At 40.1% G+C, this 22,860-nt stretch overlaps 1 protein-coding gene across 2 annotated transcripts in view; it reads left to right on the plus strand.

Moving 5' to 3' along the window:
- Nucleotides 1-22,860, plus strand: part of GPBP1L1 (GC-rich promoter binding protein 1 like 1) — a 71,976-nt gene that overhangs the window by 17,034 nt on the left and 32,082 nt on the right. For both annotated transcript variants that reach the window (XM_027537413.1, XM_027537412.1), the window contains exons 2-3: nt 19,597-20,609; nt 21,744-21,858. In XM_027537413.1, the coding sequence (XP_027393214.1) occupies nt 21,799-21,858 (60 nt within the window). In that variant the 5' untranslated portion in view covers nt 19,597-20,609; nt 21,744-21,798. The remainder of the gene's footprint in view (nt 1-19,596; nt 20,610-21,743; nt 21,859-22,860) is intronic.

The raw sequence follows: 22,860 nt of genomic DNA on the forward strand, positions 1-22,860 counted from the left end.
GTGGGGTGCCATTGCCTTCTCTGAAGAGAGGTCTTAAGAACAGTTAAAGGAGATGCTTATGGATAAAGTTGTCAACATTTCTTAAAGAAATGATTATTTAATGGTCATTTTGTCTGTACTAAGAGATTGCCCCGTTTGCTATTAATCCCTATCAAGCATAGGGAAATAAATATATAAACAGGTAAATAATACATGGTGATGGATACTTGAGTATAGGTATGTGCATGATCTAATGCTTCATGAAGTAGAGATTTATTTAAGTCACCCACTTAGAGGTGAGAACTGAAGACTTAAAAATGAATGAGATGGTGAAGAGATTCCAAAGAAACAAAATGTGCTGCATCAGAGCTTTTAGGTAGTGGTTATATTTACAGAGCAAAAGAAAAAGAATAAGAAAAGAAGTAACCACAGAGTAGGGAGAAGAGCAGGATATCTTGATGAAATGGATGGTTGCCACCCATGCTGCTCCCTGAAAAAGGTTACACCAGTCCTTTGTGAATATTTTCAGTGTGGATATGTCAACTTTCCTCTTTTCCTTCCTTCCTAACATGAATGAGTTGTAGTATAGGAATACACAAATGAACAAGTGGAACAGAAGTCTAGAAACAGATCCGTGCATATGTAGAAACAATTTAAAATTGAGCTGGCCTTTTGAGGGGTGATAACCCACGGCTTACAGGATCTCAGTTGCCTGACCAGGGATTGAACGTGGACCGTGGCAGTGAAAGCCTGGAATCCTAACCAGTAGGCCACCAGAGAACTCTGAGTTGGCTTTTTAAATCAGTGGAGAAAGAATGGTTTGGGACATTTGGGACTAGTTACTCATGCAGTAAAAAAAAATGAAACTGAACCTGGACCTCATACTGGATACAAATCAGTTCCGACTGATTGATGTCTTAAATGTGAAAGGCAAACCTGTAAAACTAAGAAGATAATGTAGGTAAATTCTTTGAACTTTGGGGAAGAAAGGCTTTTATACATTAGATTGAAAATACGTATCTTAGGGACTTCCTAGCAGTCCAGTGGTTAAGACTCTGTGTTACTGCTGCAGTGGGCACCAGTTCAGTCCCTGGCTGGGAAACTAAGATCCCACATGCTGCATGGCATGCCCCCACCCTCCAAATAATCATGTCTTGATCAGCAATTTTGACTACATTTTTTCCAGCTATTTATTTAAAAAAATTATTGGAATATAGTTGATTCACAATGTTGTGTTACTTTTAGGTGTGTTGATTACATTTAAAATAAGAACTTACGTTCATTAAAAAAAAAAACCATGAAGTTGGAAAAGGTACTTGAAACACTATAATCAGAAGATTAGGGTCTATTGTATTCTCTTACTTCAGATAAGAAAAAGACCAGCTACTGAAAGAATGGTAAAATGATAAGAATAGATAATTTTACCAAAAAATGAAACACGAAGAGATGATAAATAGATTAAATGATGCAAAGACTGTGGTAAGTCATCATTTTATACCCACCAGCAGAGCAGAAAATTAACTGCCAGTCTAGCCATACCTAGCTTTGTGAGAGTGTGGAGCAGATGGAGGTCTAAAAATAACCACTTCTGCTGGTGTAAATTGGTGACCTGATTGAAAAGCAATATGGCATTACCTTGTGAAGTTGAAGATGTACTACCTGTTAGTCAGCAGTTCCTTCGTTTATTTATTTATGCATTCAGCAGTGAGTGCCTGCTATATAAGATAATGGTGTTTGTGCTTTAGTTCAGTGGAAGACGTTAAAAATTTATAGGTGATCAGTCCTACAGAAAAAGGTTACTTAACAGATGAAAACAGATTGCTATCAGGTCACTTCCTGTCTTTCACTTTTTTGGATAAAGTTCTAAAAGTGGGTATTCTTGCCTGGAGAATCCCAGGGACAGAGGAGCCTAGTGGGCTGCCGTCTATGGGGTTGCAGAGTCAGACACGACTGAAGCAACTTAGCAGCTGCAGCAGCAGCAGCATGGTTTGTTAAGTCGGTGCCACTGCATTCTTTGAGTCCTTCTAGATTTACCAAAATAAGTTACAAAAAAATCATTCATAAATCCATCATCAGAAGTAATTTTTATGATCTGTTAGATGAGAAATAGGTTACATCCTTTTTCAGTTCTGTGGTATAAGCAGATTGTAAACTATCCTATCTATGAGATGATGTTACATTCTAGGAAATATGCCAAAAGCTTGTCCAATTACTAAATTGTATCTATTGAGTTTCCCTGTGGTCTGTTTTGCCAAAACTTTCGCCTCAGGTTCAAAGGATTTGTTAACAGAATAAGCCACTCATTATATACAAATAAATAATACCAATATTTATTAGAGCATTATCTAGCTTACTTTCAATGTACTAACATTAAAAGAAAAGAGAGCTAGAAACAGCAGAAGATACATCACCAAATTGGTCTTTTTTTTCAAATTGGGTTTTGACAAACAAATTGAGTTTTCACAAACTCAAACAGTGCTGAGAAGTCCCGTGTCACAGCACATCTGGAGACCCAGTTGGGAAAAGGTCCCAGGCAGCCCCTCAGTTCTGTGCTGCTACTGCTAAGTCACTTCAGTCGTGTCTGACTCTGTGTGACCCCATAGACAGCAGCCCACCAGGCTCCCTGGTCCCTGGGATTCTCCAGGCAAGAACACTGGAGTGGGATGCCATTTCCTTCTCCAATGCATAAAAGTGAAAAGTGAAAGTGAAGTCGCTCAGTCGTGTCCGACTCTTAGCGGCCCCATGGACTGCAGCTTACCAGGTTCCTCCGTCCATGGGATTTTCCAGGCAAGAGTACTGGAGTAGGTGACTGCAAAATTGTAGTTCACAATTCCCAGGTTTAATCCTAGGATGCAAACTTATAGCATCATCAGTCTGTGATCAAACTGAAGCTCTGATTTATGTTCACGCATAAAACTTCAATTCAGTTGAACAGTCGTGTCTGACTCTGCAACCCCATGGACTGCCACATGCCAGGCTTCCCTGTCCATTACCAACTCCCGGAGCTTGCTCAGAGTCATGTCCATTGAGTCTGCGATGCCATCCAACCATCTCATCCTCTGTCGTTCCCTTTTCCTCCTGCCTTCAATCTTTCCCAGCCCAGGGTCTTTTCCGGTGAGTCAGTTCTTCGCATCAGGTGGCCAAAGTATTCAAGTTTTAGCTTCAGTATATCAGTCCTTCCAATGAATATTTAGGACTGATTTCATTTAAGATGGACTCATTGGATCTCCTTGCAGTTCAAGAGACTCTCAAGAGTCTTCTCCAACACCACAGTTCAAAAATTCAATTCTTTGGCACTCAGCTTTCTTTATAGTCCAACTCTCACATCCATACATGACTACTGGAAAAACCATAGCCTTGACTAGACGGACCTTTGTTGGCAGAGTAATGTCTCTGCTTTTTAATATCCTGTCTATTTTGCTCATAATTTTTCTTCCAAGGAGCAACCATCTCTTAATTTCATGGCTGCAGTCACCCTCTGCAGTGGTTTTGGAGCTCAAGAAAATAAAAGTCTGCCACTGTTTCCACTGTTTCCCCATCTATTTGCCATGAAGTGATGGGATCGTATGCCATGATCTTAGTTTTCTGAATGTTGAGCTTTAAGCCAACTTTTTCACTCTCCACTTTCACTTTCATCAAGAGGCTCTTTAGTTATTTTTCACTTTATGCCATAAGGGCGGTATCGTCTGTGTTTCTGAGGTTATTGATATTTCTCCCGGCAATCTTGATTCCAGCTTGTGCTTCATTCAGCCTAGCATTGCGCATGATGTATTCTGCATATATATTAAATAAGCAGGATGACAGTATACAGCCTTGACGTGCTCCTTTCCCAATTTGGAACCAGTTTGTTGTTCCATGTCCAGTTCTAACTGTTGCTTCCTGACCTGCATACAGATTTTTAGGGCAAGTAAAGTGGTCTGGTATTCCCATCTCTTTAAGAATGTTCCACAGTTTGTTTTGATCCACACAGTCAAAGACTTTGGAGTAGTCAATAAAGCAGAAGTTGTTTTTCTGGAACTCTTGCTTTTTCAATGATCCAGCGGTTGTTGGCAATTTGATCTCTGGTTCCTCTGCCTTTTCTAAAACCAGCTTGAACATCTGGAAGTTCTCAGTTCATGTACTGTTTAAGCCTGGCTTGGAGGATTTTGAGCATTACTTTGCTAGCGTGTGAGATGAGTGCAATTGTGTGGTAGTTTGAACATTCTTTGGCATTTCCTTTCTTTGGAATTGGAATGAAACTGACCTTTTCCAGTCCTGTGGCCATTGCTGAGGTTTCCAAATTTGCTGAAATATTGAGTGCAGTACTTTAACAGCATCATCTTTTAGGATTTGAATTAGCTCAGCTGGAATTCCATCACCTCCACTAGCTTTGTTCATAGTGATGCTTCCTAAAGCCCACCTGACTTCACATTCCAGGATGTCTGGCTCTAGGTGAGTGAGCACACCATCGTGGTTATCTGGGTCATGAAGATCTTTTTTTGTATGGTTCTTTTGTGTATTCTTGCCACCTCTTCTTAATATCTTCTGCTTCTGTTAGGTCCATACCATTTCTGTCCTTCATTGTGCCCATCTTTGCATGAAATGTTCCCTTGGTATCTCTAATTTTCTTGAAGACATCTCTAGTCTTTCCCATTCTATTGTTTTCCTCTATTTCTTTGCGTTGATCACTGAGGAAGGCTTTCTTATCTTTCCTTACTATCCTTCGGAACTCTGCATTCAGATGGGTATTGGGTGTATCTTTCCTTTTCTCCTTTGCCTTTCACTTCTCTTCTTTTTTCAGCTATTTGTAAGGCCTCCTTAGACAACCATTCTGATTTTTTGCATTTCTTTTTCTTGCGGATGGTCTTGATCACTGCCTCCTGTATAATGTCATGGACACTGTAGTTCTTCAGGCACTCTGTCTATCAGATCTAATCCCTTGAATCTATTTTTCACTTCCACTGTATAATCATAAGGGATTTGATTTAGGTCATACCTGAATGGTCTAGTGGTTTTCCCTACTTTCTTCAATTTCAGTCTGAATTTGGCAATAAGGAGTTTGTGATCTGAGCCACAGCCAGCTCCCAGTCTTGTTTTTGCTGACTGTATAGAGCTTCTCCATCTTTGGCTGCTAAAAATATAATTGATCTGCTTTTGGTATTGACCATCTGGTGATGTCCATGTGTAGAGTCTTCTCTTGTGTTGTTGGAAGAGGGTGTTTGCTATGATCAGTGCGTTGTCTTGGCAAATTCTGTTAGTCTTTGCCCTGCTTCATTTTGTACTCCAAGGCCAAATTTGTCTGTTATTCCAGGTATCTCTTGACTTTCTACTTTTGCATTCCAGTCCCCTGTGATAAAAAGGACATCTTTTTTTGGTGTTAGTTCTAGAAGGTCTTGTAGGTCTTCATAGAACCATTCAACTTCAGCTTCTTCAACAGTAGTAGTTCGGGCATAGACTTGGATTACTGTGATATTGAATGATCTGCCTTGGAAGTGAACAGAGATCATTCTGTCATTTTTGAGATTGCACCCAAGTACTGCATTTTGGACTCTTTTGTTGACTATGAGGGCTACTCCATTTCTTCTAAGGGATTCTTCTTGCCCACAGTAGTAGATATAATGGTCATCTGAATTAAATTCAGCCATTCTGGTCCATTTTAGTTCATTGATTCCTACAAAGTCCACTTTTCATCTCCTGTTTGACCACATCCAGTTTACCTTGATTCATGGACCTAACATTCCAGGTTCCTATGGAATATTGTTCTTTATGGCATCACACTTGACTTCCATCACCAGTCACATCCACAACTGGGTGGTGTTTTCACTTTGGCTCTGTCTCTTTGTTCTTTCTGGAGTTATTTCTCCACTCTTATGCAGTAGCATATTGGGTACCTGCCAGCCTGGGGAGTTCATCTTTCATTGTGGTATCTTTTTGCGTTTTCATACTGTTCATTTGGTTCTCATGGCAAGAATACTAAAGTGGTTTGCCATTCCTGTCTCCAGTGGACCGTGTTTTGTCAGAACTGGGACAAAACTTGGAATGTTGTTAAGCCCAGCCCCGCTCCAGGGACTCAACAATCTTAAGATTCATCTGGTATCTTATCTATGCTGCTGCAAGGCTTGACTCAAACCACAGTCAGAGCAATGTCCAGGCCGGTTAGAAGCAAGGTTCGAGTCCTGTTCTTCTTTGTCTCTGAAGCCTAAACAAGACTGTTTAACTTCCCTAATATGGTGCAGCAGTTAAGAATCTGCCTGCCAGTGCAGGGGCTATCCAGGTTTGGTCTCTGGTCTGGGAAGATCTCACCTGCTGCAAGGCAGCTAAGCCCACACGCCACAACTACTGGAGCCTGTGTGCCCTAGAGCCCATGCTCCGTAACACCTCAGTAAGAAGCCCACACCCTGCAAGTCAAGTGTGGCCCCACTCATCACAACTAGAGAATGCCCTTGTGTAGCAGTGAAGACTCAGCAGAGCCAAAAATAAAAATAAATAAAAATTTAAAAGATGAAGTATACCTATTACTTTTTTATTTAAAAGCAGTTTTTATGGAGCCAAAATTAAAACAAGATTGGCTGAAAATTAGACACTGCATATTTTAGAGTTTTCTTGCAGATTGTTAAAAAAAATTAAAACCAAATCTCAGTGGTATTGTAGAGGTAAGTTTGGAGTTGTCGTATATAGTATAGATAGAATAGAAATTTCATTTCGTGGTTGAAGGTTATGCTTTCATTAAATGAATTTAAATGACAAGTCAGCATCTGAGAAGGAGAAATTATTTAAATTGAAAGAAGTTTTTTTGTTTTTGCTTTGTGGTTTTTTGTTTGCTGTTTATAAGTTTAGGCCATTATGTCCTAGATTGCATTTTGGGAATATTTGTATTACCTAATATGTAGATGTAGTTTTTAATCAATTCATTTTGCTAGGAACTTTTTTTAAGCAGTAAAACTCTTTTAAGAGTCTTTGTAAATTATTAGTCTGTGGTGGTGGTGGTTAGTCACTAAGTTATGTCTGACTCTTTGTGACTGCATGTCATAACTCACCAGGTTCCTCTGTCCATGGGATTTCCCAGGCAAGAATACTGGAATGAGTTGCCATTTCCTTTCCCAGGGTATCTTCCCGACCCAGGGATCAAACTCATATCTCCTGTATTGGCAGATGGATTCTTTACTGTTGAGCCAACAGGAAAGCCCAAGTGTGTGGTAGGAATGAGTAAATGTGCAGTGAAATACTGATATATGATAGCGCATAAATGAATATGGATTTATAGTATCAAATCTTTCAGCAAAAGTCAGTTAAAAATCCGCCACAGGTGTCCATGTTCCCCATACTGAACCCCCCTCCCTCCTCCCTCCCTGTACCCTGCCTCTGGGTCATCCCAGTGCACCAGCCCCGAGCATCCATTATCATGCATTGAACCTGAACTGGCGATTCATTTCTTACATGATATTATATATGTTTCAATGCCATTCTCCCGATCATCCCACCCTTGCCCTCTCCCACAGAGTCCAAAAGACAGTTCTATACATCTGTGTCTCTTTTGCTGTCTCGCATACGGGGTTATCGTTACCATCTCTCTAAATTCCGTATATATGCGTTAGTATACTGTATTGGTGTTTTTCTTTCTGGCTTACTTCACTCTGTATAATAGGCTCCAGTTTCATCCACCTCATTAGAACTGATTCAAATGTATTCTTTTTAATGGCTGAGTAATACTCCATTGTGTATGGGGCACATTTTAATGCAGCTAGGACACAGTCTTAGACACAAGTAAATGAGTCCTTGCTGAGCTTCGCAGCAGATTGATACTTCCCAAAATTCAGGAGCATTGCTATGATTCTTTCACCTAGGTGAAATAATGCTTTATGCCTTACCCATATCCTCTGTGCTCTCATCATACTTGCTTACAGTAGCATTCTTTGATACTAGTAAGGAACCAAAAGTGACATCATTAAACAAAAATTGTTATCACACCTGTCACCACATTCTTCAATGAGAACTCTCCAACATGAATCAAAAGACTTTCTTCTTAATCCACTTGGAATAGCACATCATAGTAAGATGGGTAAGAAGGAGAAGGGCACTTGTGAAACATTCCTGGGAAAGAGAATGGGAAAGAAGAATTAACATGATGTCTTGACCACAGATGCCTTTTTTTTTTTCTTTTCTTTTTATTTATTTACTTTTGTCTGTGCCAGGCCTTCACTGCTGTGTGGGCTTTTCTTAGTTACGGAGAGCAGGGGCTACTCTGCAGTTGTGGTACACAGGGCTTCTCATTGCATTGACTTCTCTTGTTCTGGAGCACAGACTCTAGCGTGTGTGGACTTCAGTAGTTGCGGTTCCCAGGCTCTAGAGGACAGGCTTAGTAGTTGTGGCCCATGGGCTGAGTCGTTCTTCAGCATGTGGGATATTCCTGAATCAGGGGTTGAACCTGTGTCTCCTGCATTGGCAGATTCTTCACCACCGAGCCACCAGGGAAGCCCCACACAGGTGCTTCCTTATACGGAAACTTTATATGCATTTCAGAGAAGTGAACATATAGAAGTTGAAGGTAGAGAAGTTCCTTTCGAACTCTTTGTCCAGTTATCCCTTCTAGCCAAGATCAGTTGGTATAAGCCTGATACCATTTTGTAGAAAGAACCCCTTGTGGCTTCTTTGCATTCTTTCCCTTAGCTAGCTGTGGATATGATAGGTCCTTGGAACTTCATGGCTCAGCAGTACATGTTCTGAATCATTTTTGCCTGTGATGGAGTTGGATATATGGGTCATGTTCTTTTAAGGTATTGGCATGGCTAACTACCTGAGATTGCAGTTTTATTCAGATCAGGACTATGGGACTTCGCTGGTAGTCCAGTGGTTGAGAACTTGCCTGCCATGGCAGGAAATGTGGTTCAGTCCCTGGTCTGGAAAGATTCCACGTGCCTTGGGGCAAATAAGCGGAGGCCCTTGTGGGCCGTGACTACTGAGCCTGCGCACTGCAACTAAAGGCCCTCGAGCCCATACTCCACAACAAGAGAAGCCCGCACACCACAACTAGAGAGTGGCCCCTGCTTGCTACAACTAAAGAAAGCCTGCGCGCAGCAGTGAAGACCCCATGCAGCCATAAATATATAAATAAAATTTGTTTTTTAAAAAGGATCAGGAACCATGTACTTTAAAGCCACGTTTTTTTATGTGCTTCTTTTTTCTTAGCACCAAAAGGTTTACTTTTTTGCCTTTCAGCTTTGCCTGGAAGCCAGCCATTCTTGACTAACCGAGATAAGTAAAAGAGAAATACAGAAAGAAAGGCCTAGAAAAAGTGTGTATAAACTAACATCCCTCTTTAGATTTTTGCTCCATAGGATTTTAAGGAATTTGTTCTGTTTTTCTAAGTATCGGAATTATTTCATGACTGGAAACAATCACAGTGTGTATAATTCAGAAAGCAGTGAAATTAGAAAATTAGTGTACCAGACCTGACCCAGTCACTTATTAGATGTGTTACCTTGGTTAAGTCTCTTAACATTTTAGAGCTTGCGTTGGCTTTTTCTTATTGTTAATCTCTGAGTGGATGGCTAACCTGGTGTCAGGAAGGAAGGAAGAATAAAGTATATGTTAGGAGTTGCACAGATTAGTGTTTTAATTAAAAATTCTCCCAGAATATGACTAAATAAACTATCTGGCTTTATATTTCTTTTCACCCACTCTTTGATTGTGTGCTCAGTTGTGTCCAACTCTTTGCGACCCCATGGATTGTAGCCTGCCAGGCTCCTCTGTCCATGGGATTCTCCAGGCAAGAAAACTGGATTGGGTTGCCGTGCCCTCCTCCAGGGGATCTTCCTGACCCAAGTATCAAACCCAAGTCTCTTATGTCTCCTGTGTTGGCAGGCAGGTTCTTTACCACTAGTGCCACCTGGGAAGCCCTTTGATTAAGAGTTGATAAAGTAATGTGCTATTTTTATATATTTGATGGTTTATTAACCTTCAACATGTGAAGAAGTGCAGCTTTCATTTTAGTGGTAAAGAAACTAGGAGATACTCTTCAAATTTTGGAATTAAAAGGACAGATAAGTGTTCATTGGAGTTGTGGGAAGAAATTAAATTTGCAGTGGATTGAGAAATAAATGGGGAGTGAGAAAATGGAGATGCTGGCAGTACACTGCTCTTTATGGAAGTTTTGTTAAGACTGAAGGAAAATGAACCTAAATACCTAGAGGGATATTGGACTGTGGAGAAAATAAGAGTTAGTGAGGTCATGAACACATGTGGATTGATCATGGAAGCTTAACTTAGAGGAGATTGAGATAAGGTCCCTGGCAGGGACATCCTCTCTAGCAACTTATTACAAGGTGTAAAATTAGATCATGTTATGAAGTATCTTGTAGATTGCTGGGCATATGGGAAGTAGCCAGGAAGTCAGAGGATTTGTAAAGCTAAAATATTTGACAGATGTTTGTGAATGAATGGTTGGATCAAGTATTCAAATAGGCAGTTCTGATATGCGTGTGCAGGAAGAAAGCATTTTATCTAAAAATTATTTAGATAAAACCTAAAAAGAATGATGTAGTGCACTGTTTATATTTAATATTATGATTTCTGTTAACAACTGCACTGTAATACTATTTTTTTTAAATTGGGGCAAAACACATATAAGATTCACTGTTGTAAACATTTTAAAGTGTACAGTTTGACGGCAGCAAGTACACTCACAGTGTTTTCCAACCATCATCACTGTCAGGTCCAGAGCCTTTTCATTATCCCAAACCTCAAATGCATTAAGCAGTCACATCCCCTCCTCCAACCCCTGGTAACCACTAATTGTTCTCTGTCTCTCTGGATTGGATATTTCATATAAATGGAGTCATGTAATATGTGTTGTTTTGCATATTTGGCATCTTTCATTTAGCATAATGCTTTCAGAGTTCATCCTTGGAGCATGTATCAGTACTTCATTCATTTTCATAGCTGAATAATATTCTGTTGTATGAATATACCACATTTTGCTTATCTATCGGTTGATGGGCATTTGAGTTTCTTCTTGTAGCTTTTGTGAATAAAACTGCGGTGAACATTCACTTACAACTTGTTGTGTGGACACGTGTTTTCATTTCTTGTCTCTGTACACCTAGGAATAGAAATGATAGATTGTATGCTAACTCTGTGTTTAACTTTGAGGAACCACCGTTTCCCACAGCAGCTGCATCATTGTATATTTCTACCAGCAATGTATGAGGGTTCCAATTTCTCTGCATTCTTGCTTTGTCATAATCTGTAAAAATTAGTTTATTAAACCTTTGAATCCTTAACTGCATGCAGGGTACCATGCTAGACGCTGTGTGAGTTTCAAAGAAGGGCAAGACAAGACTTTCTAGAATCAACAATTTTTTAGCCTTCTGGGAATTAGAGTCAACATGCAAAGAAATAGAGGAAAACAACAGAATGGGGAAGACTAGAGATCTCTTCAAGAAAATTAGAGATACTAAGGGAACATTTCATGCAAAGATGGGCTTGATAAAGGACAGAAATGGTAGGGACCTAACAGAAGCAGAAGATATTAAGAAGAGATGGCAAGAATACACAGAACTGTACAAAAAAGATCTTCACGACCCAGATAATCACGATGGTGTGATCACTGACCTAGAGCCAGACATCCTGGAATGTGAAGTCAAGTGGGCCTTAGAAAGCATCACTACGAACAAAGCTAGTGGAGGTGATAGAATTCCAGTTGAGCTATTTCAAATCCTGAAAGATGATGCTGTGAAAGTGCTGCACTCAATATGCCAGCAAATTTGGAAAACTCAGCAGTGGCCACAGGACTGGAAAAGGTCAGTTTTCATTCCAATCCCAAAGAAAGGCAATGCAAAAGAATGCTCAAACTACCGCACAACTGCACTCATCTCACACGCTAGTAAAGTAATGCTCAAAATTCTCCAAGCCAGGCTTCAGCAATACGTGAACCGTGAACTTCCAGATGTTCAAGCTGGTTTTAGAAAAGGCAGAGGAACCAGAGATCAAATTGCCAACATCCGCTGGATCTTGGAAAAAGCAAGAGTTCCAGAAAAACATCTATTTCTGCTTTATTGACAAAGCCTTTGACTGTGTGGATCACAATAAACTGTGGAAAATTCTGAGAGAGATGGGAATACCAGACCACCTGATCTGCCTCTTGAGAAACCTGTATGCAGGTCAGGAAGCAACAGTTAGAACTGGACATGGAACAACAGACTGGTTCCAAATAGGAAAAGGAGTACGTCAAGGCTGTATATTGTCACCCTGCTTATTTAACTTCTATGCAGAGTACATCATGAGAAATGCTGGACTGGAAGAAACACAAGCTGGAATCAAGATTGCCAGGAGAAATATCAATAACCTCAGACATGCAGATGACACCACCCTTATGGCAGAAAGTGAAGAGGAACTAAAAAGCCTCTTGATGAAAGTGAAAGAGGAGAGTGAAAACGTTGGCTTAAAGCTCAACATTCAGAAAACAAAGATCATGGCATCTGGTCCCATCACTTCATGGGAAATAGATGGGGAAACAGTGGCAGACTTTATTGTTTGGGGCTCCAAACTCACTGCAGATGGTGACTGCAGCCACGAAATTAAAAGATGCTTACTCCTTGGAAGGAAAGTTATGACCAACCTAGATAGCATATTCAAAAGCAGAGACATTCCTTTGCCAACAAAGGTCCGTCTAGTCAAGGCTATGGTTTTTCCTGTGGTCATATACGGATGTGAGAGTTGGACTGTGAAGAAGGCTGAGCGCCGAAGAATTGATGCTTTTGTACTGTGGTGTTGGAGAAGACTCTTGAGGGTCCCTTGGACTGCAAGGAGATCCAACCAGTCCATTCTGAAGGAGATCAGCCCTGGGATTTCTTGGGAAGGAATGATGCTAAAGCTGAAACTCCAGTACTTTGGCCACCTCATGCGAAGAGTTGACTTGTTGGAAAAGACTCTGATGTTGGGAGGGATTAGGGGCAGGAGGAGAAGGGGACAACAGAGGATGAGATGGCTGGATGGCATCACTGACTCGATGGACCTGAGTCTGAGTGAACTCCGGGAGTTGGTGATGGACAGGGAGGCCTGGCGTGCTGCGATTCATGGGGTTGCTAAGAGTTGGACACGACTGAGCGACTGAACTGAACTGGAAGGAGGAAGTGTTGAGTGCCCTAGAAGGCACAATTAACTTACCTTGAAGATTTTAGACAGAGTTTACTTATGGGGAAAGGCTTTATTTCTTTTCTTCTTCTTTTAAAAATATTTATTTATTTATTTATTTTTGGCTACACTGGGTCTTTTGTTGCTTTGCCCAGATTTTCTCTAGTTGCAGTGAGATGGGGCTACTCTTTGTTCCAGTACATCGGCTTCTTCTCATTGCAGTGGTTTCTTCTGTTGCGGAGCACAGGCTTATAAGCCTGCGGGCTTTAGTAATCGCAGTGTGCAGGCTTCAGTGGTTGTGGCTAGGGGGCTTAGTTGCTCCAAGCATGTGGAATCTTACCAGACCAGGGATGGAACCCGTGTTCCCTGCATTGGTGGGCAGATTCTTATCCACTGTTGCACCAGGGAAGTCCTGAAAGGCTTATGTGTCGACTGTCAGACCAGGAAACTTAAACCCTATTGTGTAGTTGGTAGGAAACCAGAAAACTTCTGAGCAGGGTAGTATAATTTGAACCTGGACTTTGGAAGAGAAATCTAGCAGCCAAGAATAGAGGCTGAGGTAGAGGGCTGAAGAGTCTAGTAGTGCCTGTAAACCAGTTTTTTTTGTTTGTTTGTTTTGGCTCTGCTATGGGACATACAACTAGGAATCATTCCTATGCCCCCTGCCTTGGAATGTGGAGTCTTAACCACTGGACTGCCAAAGGAAGTCCCTGAAACCAGGTTTTTAATGGAAGAGTAACTGGAACCTAGAGTGACAAACAGAAATGGAAACTAAGGAGTGGAATAGATAGCACTTGGAGACTTTTACATAAATCTTTATAGTCTCCTTAGATCTCATCTCTTCTGATTTTAAACATCATCAACCAAATACTACAAACGCTGGGCTTCCCTTGTGACTCAGCTGGTAAAGAATCCGCCTGCAATGCAGGAGACCTGGGTTCGATCCCTGGATTAGGAAGATGCCCTGGAGAAGAGAAAGGCTACCTTCTCCAGTATTCTGGCCTGGAGAATTCCATGGACTGTATAGTCCATGGGGTTGCAAAGAGTCGGACACAACTGAGCAACTTTCACTTTCACCAAACACTAATAATTCCCAGAATTCTCTCTCCAGAACAGACCTCTCTGAGATCCAGACTACATACTTGACATCTCATATTTAAAATTTTTAAGTCTTGATAACCACCCCAAAAGTTTTGAGTGATGTATTTTTCCTTCCAAGAATTTCTCAGTAGTTAAGCTAAAGTTGCACCAATTAGTTGTTTATAAAAATAGCCACAGCCCCAGGAGGCATAACCAGAGTAAAGACATTTCATTACAAGAACATTTTACTACAAACGTGAACCAAAATGCTTGCAGTTACACCATCCTAGTAAAACCATTATTGACATTTTAGTCTTTTGCTTCTAAAACAGGGATTTCTTTTTTCTTTATCTGTCCTCTTTCTTCATTTCCCGCTTGTCATTCATCTCCTCACCACCACATGCTGTACATGGCATGCACAGACCACACTTTGATAGGTTGACGGCCTAGTATGTTGGAGATGGTCAGTAAGTAGTTATGGGATATATAACAGATTTAGAACTTTCACACCAGTAGCAAAGCATCACCAATTAATATTCCCTCTACAGTCACTGCCTCAGCTGAAACTCTACTAGAGTAATTTGGGGTTGAACACTGACTGAAAAAATAATGTGTGTCAGTTAGAATGTGCCTAGTGTGCTTTGTTAAAGGGAAATATTTGTGTGTTTAAAACTGAGGCATTTTCCTTCGTGTCTATAACGAAAGAAAATGTGTCTTTCCTTCGTGTCTTCCTTTCCTTCAATTTTATAACCTAATAGATGATCCATCTTCCTGCCTTGAATTTCTGGTTCTCTGTGATTGAAACCAAAATTCTTAACAACAGAAAGGGTGCAACAAATAGTTGATTATGTTATTTTAGATGGAAACTTGATTTTATATTTTTCCATAAGAAACTGTTACAGGGACAATGTCATCATGTATTAGGTATTATAGGTATTGTTGTTCAGTCGCTAAGTCATATCTTTGCAACCCCATGGCCTGCAGCACACCAGACTTCCCTGTCCATCACTGTCTCCTGGAGTTTGTTCAGACTCATGTCCATTGAGTTAGTGATGCCATTCAGCTACCTCATCCTCTGTCACCCTCTTCTGCTCTTGCCCTCAATCTTTCTCAGCATCAGGGTTTTTTCCAGTGAGTCAGTTTTTCTCATCAGGTGGCCAAAGTATTGGAGCTTCAGCTTCAGTCCTTCCAATGAATATTCAGGACTGATTTCCTTTAGGATGGACTGGTTTGATCTCCTTGCTGTCCAAGTGTCTCCAGCACTGCAGTTCAAAAGCATCAATTCTTTGGCACTCAGCCTTCTATATGCTCCAGCTCTCACATCCGTACATGACTACTGGAAAACCATAGCTCTGATTATATGGATCTTTGTCAGCGAAGTGGTGTTTCTATTTTTAAAACACTGTCTAGGTTTGTCATAGGATTGTTTCACTGCAGGTATAGACTTAAGTAAAAACAGTCCTGAGGCTTTCCTGGTGGTCCTGTGCTGAAGAATCTGCCTGTCAGTATGGGAGACACAGGTTCAATCCCTGGTCCAAGAAGATCCCACATGCTACAGGGCAACTAAGTGGCAACTAAGTCCACGCACCTAGATCCTGTGCTCCACAACAAGAGAAGCCTGTGCGCTGCAACTAGAGAATAGCCTCAGTTCACTTGAGTTCAGTTCAGTCGCTCAGTCGTGTCCAACTCTTTGCGACCCCATGAATCGCAGCACGCCAGGCCTTCATGTCCATCACCAACTTCCGGAGTTCACTCAGACTCAGGTCCATCGAGTCAGTGATGCCATCCGGCCATCTCATCCTCTGTCGTCCCCTTCTCCTCCTGCCCCTAATCCCTCCCAACATCAGAGTCTTTTCCAACAAGTCAACTCTTCACATGAGGTGGCCAAAGTACTGGAGTTTGAGCTTTAGCATCATTCCTTCCCAAGAAATCCCAGGGCTGATCTCCTTCAGAATAACTGGTTGGATCTCCTTGCAGTCCAAGGGACCCTCAAGAGTCTTCTCCAACACCACAGTTCAAAAGCATCAATTCTTCGGCGCTCAGCCTTCTTTACAGTCCAACTCTCACATCCGTACATGACCATAGGAAAAACCATAGCCTTGACTAGACGAACCTTTGTTGGCAAAGGAATGTCCCTGCTTTTGAATATGCTATCTAGGTTGGTCATAACTTTCCTTCCAAGGAGTAAGCATCTTTTAATTTCGTGGCTGCAGTCACCATCTGCAGTGAGTTTGGAGCCCCAAAAAATAAAGTCTGCCACTGTTTCCACTGTTTCCCCATCTATTTCCCATGAAGTGATGGGACCGGATGCCATGATCTTCGTTTTCTGAATGTTGAGCTTTAAGCCAACGTTTTCACTCTCCTCTTTCACTTTCATCAAGAGGCTTTTTAGTTCCTCTTCACTTTCTGCCATAAGGGTGGTGTCATCTGCATATCTGAGGTTATTGATATTTCTCCTGGCAATCTTGATTCCAGCTTGTGTTTCTTCCAGTCCAGCATTTCTCATGATGTACTCTGCATAGAAGTTAAATAAGCAGGGTGACAATATACAGCCTTGACATACTCCTTTTCCTATTTGGAACCAGTCTGTTGTTCCATGTCCAGTTCTAACTGTTGCTTCCTGACCTGCATACAGATTTCTCAAGAGGCAGGTCAGGTGGTCTGGTATTCCCATCTCTTTCAGAATCCTCCACAGTTTATTGTGATCCACACAGTCAAAGGCTTTGGCATAGTCAATAAAGCAGAAATAGATGTTTTTTGGAACTCTTTGCTTTTTCCATGATCCAGCGGATGTTGGCAGTTTGATCTCTGGTTCCTCTGCCTTTTCTAAAACCAGCTTGAACATTTGGAAGTTCACGGTTCATGTATTGCTGAAGCCTGGCTTGGAGAATTTTGAGCATTACTTTACTAGCATGTGAGATGAGTGCAGTTGTGCGGTAGTTTGAGCATTCTTTTGCATTGCCTTTCTTTGGGATTTTAATGAAAACTGACCTTTTCCAGTCCTGTGGCCACTGCTGAGTTTTCCAAATTTGAAAATAGCCTCAGCTAACCACAAATAGAGAAAGCCTGTGCACAGCAACAAAGACCCAGTGCAGTCAAAAATAAATTTATTTTTTAAAAAAACACCTGAATTATACTGGAGGAACAGTAGCCAGTTAGCTTTTACTCCCTGTATCAGTCAGTGATGTGGTAGTTATTTCCGAAGTTACCCTTGCTAGAAATCAGAGTATGAACTTTTATTTCTCTTTTACTCCCGTATCCCATCAATTATGTAGTTCAGTTTATTTTACTTCTTCCTAAATATTTTGTGACTTGGCTTTTAATTTGTTTATATTAAAAACTGGTTTTCAAAAAAAAAAAATCAAGTTTTCTCCAGGTTGTGAATTGCAATCAGTTCTGATTTTCAAAATCTCTAGGCTGGACCACAGAACCAATATCAAGAGATTATCCTTGAACTAACCATTCCTTGTCCTCTGTCCTTGGAATTTTCCAGGCAAGAATACGGGAGTGTGTGGTGTGGGCTTAGTGCTCCTCAGCTCCTGGAGTTTTAGTTCCCCAACCAGGGATCAAATTCACATCCCCTGCAGTGCAAAGTGGATTCTTAACCACTAGACCACCAGGGAAGTCCCTACTCATGATTATTTATTTATCTGTTGTGTTTATTTCCTCTTTTTCATTCTGTCTTAATTATTATTAATCTGTTTCAAAATAATTATTGTTTTAAAAAATCATTCTGATTTTTTCTGACCTTATGTTTCTGTGTTTCTTTAGATTCTTTTTATTGCTCCTTTCCCATCATGAAAAAAAAAGAGCATAAAGTTGTTTGTTTAATCTTTAAAAAATAAGTTTTTAAAGCTTATTTTTTATTAAATATTGGTCTAGCTGTTATAGTGCAAATTTATTCATAGTGGTTTTTCTTCTACTTAAAGATTTTGAAAGTTTATCATTGTATCACTTCTCTCACAGTAAGAAATCTGACTCCCATTTTTCCCTAATATTTTTTACTTTTTGATCAAATCCTGGTATGTAACCAACCTGCATTTATCACCTCCTCCCTTATATGTATTTCTCCCTAAACACGTCAGAGTTGTAACAACTGTGGAAGGCACATTGCTGCGAGGAAGCCTGCAACCCACTTGGCCATGTCTCTTTGCCAGGAAATCCTCGTTATTCCTCTTGAGGTTCCAGTACTCTGCATTGGACTGTACTGGGACACTCACCTAATGAGGTCCAACAGCCTGTGCAGGACTGCTGCCGTACACACATTTCAGTATCCTTCCTCCCTCTGTGGACACCCTCACATCCTGATTGTGCCCCAGTACCTTGCTCTGGCCTCTGGAGCCTCCCCCTTTGCTGCTTTTATTTCGCCTGACTGCTCCTAATGGCTTTGTACAGTATTTCTTCAGGAAGGGGAAGGAGAGTGGGAACTGAAGAGGAAATTGTTTCCTGATTTTAACATAGTAAGAGATCATAGACTTTTATTCTTTGGAACTTACTGAGACTTCTTTTACATATTAATAAGGTCATTTTTTAAAATTATTACGTGTGTGTATTCTGTGTGGTTGATGTTACACATATATGTATTATAAAGATATAAAAAGTGTAGAGAACAAGTGAATGCCCATCATTCAATTAATAATGTATTATAGATACAGGTAAAGCTCCCCAGAATCTTTTTCTGATTCCTTTCCCATTGTTTCCCCACAGAGGTATTTACTGTTCTGAATTTAGTATTTCTTTAAACAGGAATTGATTATATGAGAAATAGTCTATAAACTAGTATTTACCAGTGTAGACCAGAATTGCCCACAGATGCAAGCATTCTCTTATATCAGAAAATGTTCTAGCCCTTGGAAGTATGTTAGGAATTTGCCAAAGAAATATTTATGTCATCTCTTACTGCATATCTTACGTCAGAGAATAAGCACTTAAGTCTCTTAATTGATAAGTAGGTATCTAAAAATACGTAAATACATGAGGAATGCTATGACGGATGTCTTGTTTTTAAGCATCTAGCCGTGGTTAGTACTAAATAAATAGTTGATGACTGTGTAATAAACCAGTTAGTTATGCCTCTTTGACCACTTATGGCAAGCTGTTCCAAGTATGAGGGAAAGTCTAAATCTAACGGACTCTAATTTGCATTTCTGAATTACATTTGATAGCTAATTGGAGAAATAGTTATTTTAAAGGTAGATTTTTTTTCACCTCACTTTTCTAAAATCCTTTTAAAATCCTTAAAAAAGTTTTAGCCAGTTATGTTGTTGCTATAGGTGGTAGTACATTAAATTAATGTTTAAATTGGATTTGAGTTTTGTCTCCTAGACCTTTGTCTCCTAAGTCCATCATTTGACCATGTCTCATTTTAGCAATTATATATAGTAATTTTGCCTCTTGTGATACGTTATTTTGTTTTTTCATTTATAGTGATAGATTCCTGTGGCCTTTTAAATGATTGAATAACAATGAAAATGGATCCAAAGTGACTTCTCCGCTGAAGTAGAAGATTCTTATTACCTTCCATTAACTCAATTTAGTCTTTGGGAACGGGCAGAACAAGTGAAATACAGAAAACTGAAGAGAAGAAAACCTCACTTTGGAGCTTTCTCCATGACTGTTCTTAAGCCCTGCCTTTCTACTTGTTTTAGTTTTGCTGTGAATTTATAAATAGTGAAGACCAAAGAAATAGAAACATTTGAGAGCTTTATACCAAGAAATTTGCCTTGAAAGCTGCTATTCTTGGAGGGAAAGGCATATCAAGTTCCTGTTTTTTTTTTTTTTTTTTTAACAAGCTTTCTTATGTCCGTAGATTTTGAAGGATAAGACAAATATAAATTCACACCTGCAGGCTATTTTTACCAGCTGTGTAAGAATAATGAGATTTATAAATTAAGGGCTTTGTAATGTGGATGTTTTGCTACTAGAGTTGACTACTCAGAAGATCTTTTATAGCTTGTCTGTGTTTTATTTTTGATCTGTCACTTCAGTGACATTATTTGACCAAACAAAAGTCATTCTGTCTTTCTAAGCTATGACCTTGTTATGAACAGTATTTGCATTCACTGTGCAAATGTCCATGTATTATCTATTTAAGCAACATCATAGTGCCATCACTCAAGGAAGTTGAATGAGGTGAACATTGATATAGCTCTTTCCCCTTCCCCCCATTTTTTAAATGTAACAAATACTTTTTATGTTCCCCTCCCCCTTCCCCTTTCCCCTTCCCCTTTGGGAAACCTGTCAGGAACTAGATAGTTTAAGATGAGCAATTGAGGGGACTGAGAGATTGATCCACACAGAGCCTGGATTCTTTCTGCTTCATCGTAAGGCATTCTGCTGGCCAGCCTAATTAAGTACCCTTTTAACAAGAGAACCTTGTGGAAATCCAGCTGGCAACTCAAGAAGTTCAGGAAGCAGGACCACAGAGGTTATACTCTGGGGTAAGTATCCTCCTATGTCTAACTTTGGAAGAAGACTGTGTATGTATATGTATCATGGAAAATACCTACTCTTTTCTGATATATTCTGGAGACTATCAGTGAGGTAGTTTGGAGACACTAATAGATCTCTCAGGAAAATTGATTCTGATTAGAAGTTAATGTGAACTAATAGAAAAACTCTTGAGAAGTTATAACTTCCTTCTCTAGGAAGATTTTTTTCTACTGCTTTTGCCTGAAGTTACCTGAAGCAGATTAATCTTTTTTTATAAGTATCTATAATTTGGGGCTTCCCAGGTGGTGCTGGTGGTAAAGAACCCTCCTGCCAATGCAGGAGACATAAGAGACCATGGGTTTGATCCCTGGGTCAGGAAGATCTCCTGGAGAAGGAAGTGGCAGCCCACTCCAGTATTCTTGCCTGGAGAATCCCATGGTTAGAGGAACCTGGTAGGCTGTAGTTCATGGGGTCACAAAGTATCAGCAGTGTTGGAAGCAACTTAGCATATACCTGCGGAGAAGGCATTGGCACCCCACTCCGGTACTCTTGCCTGGAAAATCCTATGGATGGAGGAGCCTACAGTCTTCATGGAGGTGAGCTACAGTCCACAGGATTGCTAAGAGTTGGACACAACTGGGCGACTTCACTGTCACTTTTCACTTTCATGCATTGGAGAAGGAAATGGCAACCCACTCCAGTGTTCTTGCCTGGAGAATCCCAGGGATGGGGGAGCCTGGTGGGCTGCCGTCTATGGGGTCGCACAGAGTCAGACACAACCGAAGCAACTTAGCAGCAGCAGCAGCAACAGCATATACCTGGCATAGCATATATCTATAGTTATGAGTAGTTGTTTATTCTTAAGGTTCTTCTGCTATAACCCAAGAATTCATTAGCTTCTGTCATATAACTTTTAGGGCAATGTCCCACTTTCTCTCTCTGTGTTGAATATTCATGGTTATATATTCACAGACTATTGTTTTTGTTCAGAACTTCTCTGATGTATGAGGCCAGATGACTACTCTAGAAAGGTTCAGAGAGCAAGTCTTTCTGTAAAAGGGCAACCTTAAAGAAATCACAGACTCCTTTACTTGATACAAGGTTCTTCCAAGAATAAATGATTTCAATTTTCTCATTTTCAGATCCTGGCCATGAGGTTGGATGCCTCACCTTGTTGAAAAGAGACACTGGACCTAAATGGCGCAGCATGACTTTGTTCCTGCTTGGCTAAATTTCTCAACACCACAGTCAGCTAAGGTACTGTTCTTCATTCTAGTAACTATCTTAATACCAATTCTTTGCATCCTTGTCTTATAGCCTCTGTTTTACAATCTAGTTTTTTTGTGTGTATATTCAGTCTTGTCTGAGAATTTTAGATATGTTTTCATAAACTTATCTTTCTTTTATCTTACTTTTAGGGTATAAACACTTAGGCAGTTCAAGTCAGTGTGTACCCAAGTGTCCTGTTTATTTCATTACATGTTAAGCTTTTCTCATTGTGTGACACACTTAAGACTTCCTGTGTTAGTTGCAGAACACTTCGGTTTGGGGGAAATGGATCTTCAGAATGAATGTACATATGTCTAAAGTAGTAGTTGATGAGGAAAAAGAATAGACAGTAATTGATTGACTACTACATGACTCTCAGATTAAATCCTAGAAATTCTATTTCAGAGACAATGGTCTGCTTACTGATTTTGGAGAAAATATTTGCATTAAGGATAAAGACAAATGGAATATATTCTTGATAAAGGAAACCTTTGGGAAGCTAATAAAAATACTTCCCATTTTGCCACCTAATAGAGGAGGGACAAAGTTGATAGGTAGTCTCAGAAAAAAAAAACCATTTTTTTAAACATGAATTTTGGGGAAGATGTTCCTGCTCTGTCTAGACCCACAACCCTTTACTCTAAATTTCAGTTTGAATTGCGCTTGTGAAATTCGCAGCCATCTCATAATTGACATAATCCGCCTCAAGAGTTGGAGGTGGTGGACCTGAGAGATTAGGTATGGGATCTAGGAAAGTGTTTAAAAGTAGGCAGATCTTATACCTGCAGAGAACAATTGATTTAGCGCCATGAACTTGGTAAAAAGAATTAGGAAATATAATTTATTAATAAATATTTCCATTAAGGCTACAGCAAGCAAATTTGTGTGGTATTAGCATAGACTTGTGAAGTGGTGGAATAGAATACAAAATTCAAAAATAGTCCTGTATATTTAGTCAGTTGATTTTTTACTAAAGTACCAAGGTAATTC

This window comes from Bos indicus x Bos taurus, chromosome 3, assembly GCF_003369695.1.
Source record: "Bos indicus x Bos taurus breed Angus x Brahman F1 hybrid chromosome 3, Bos_hybrid_MaternalHap_v2.0, whole genome shotgun sequence".
Taxonomy (NCBI): Eukaryota; Metazoa; Chordata; class Mammalia; order Artiodactyla; family Bovidae; genus Bos; species Bos indicus x Bos taurus.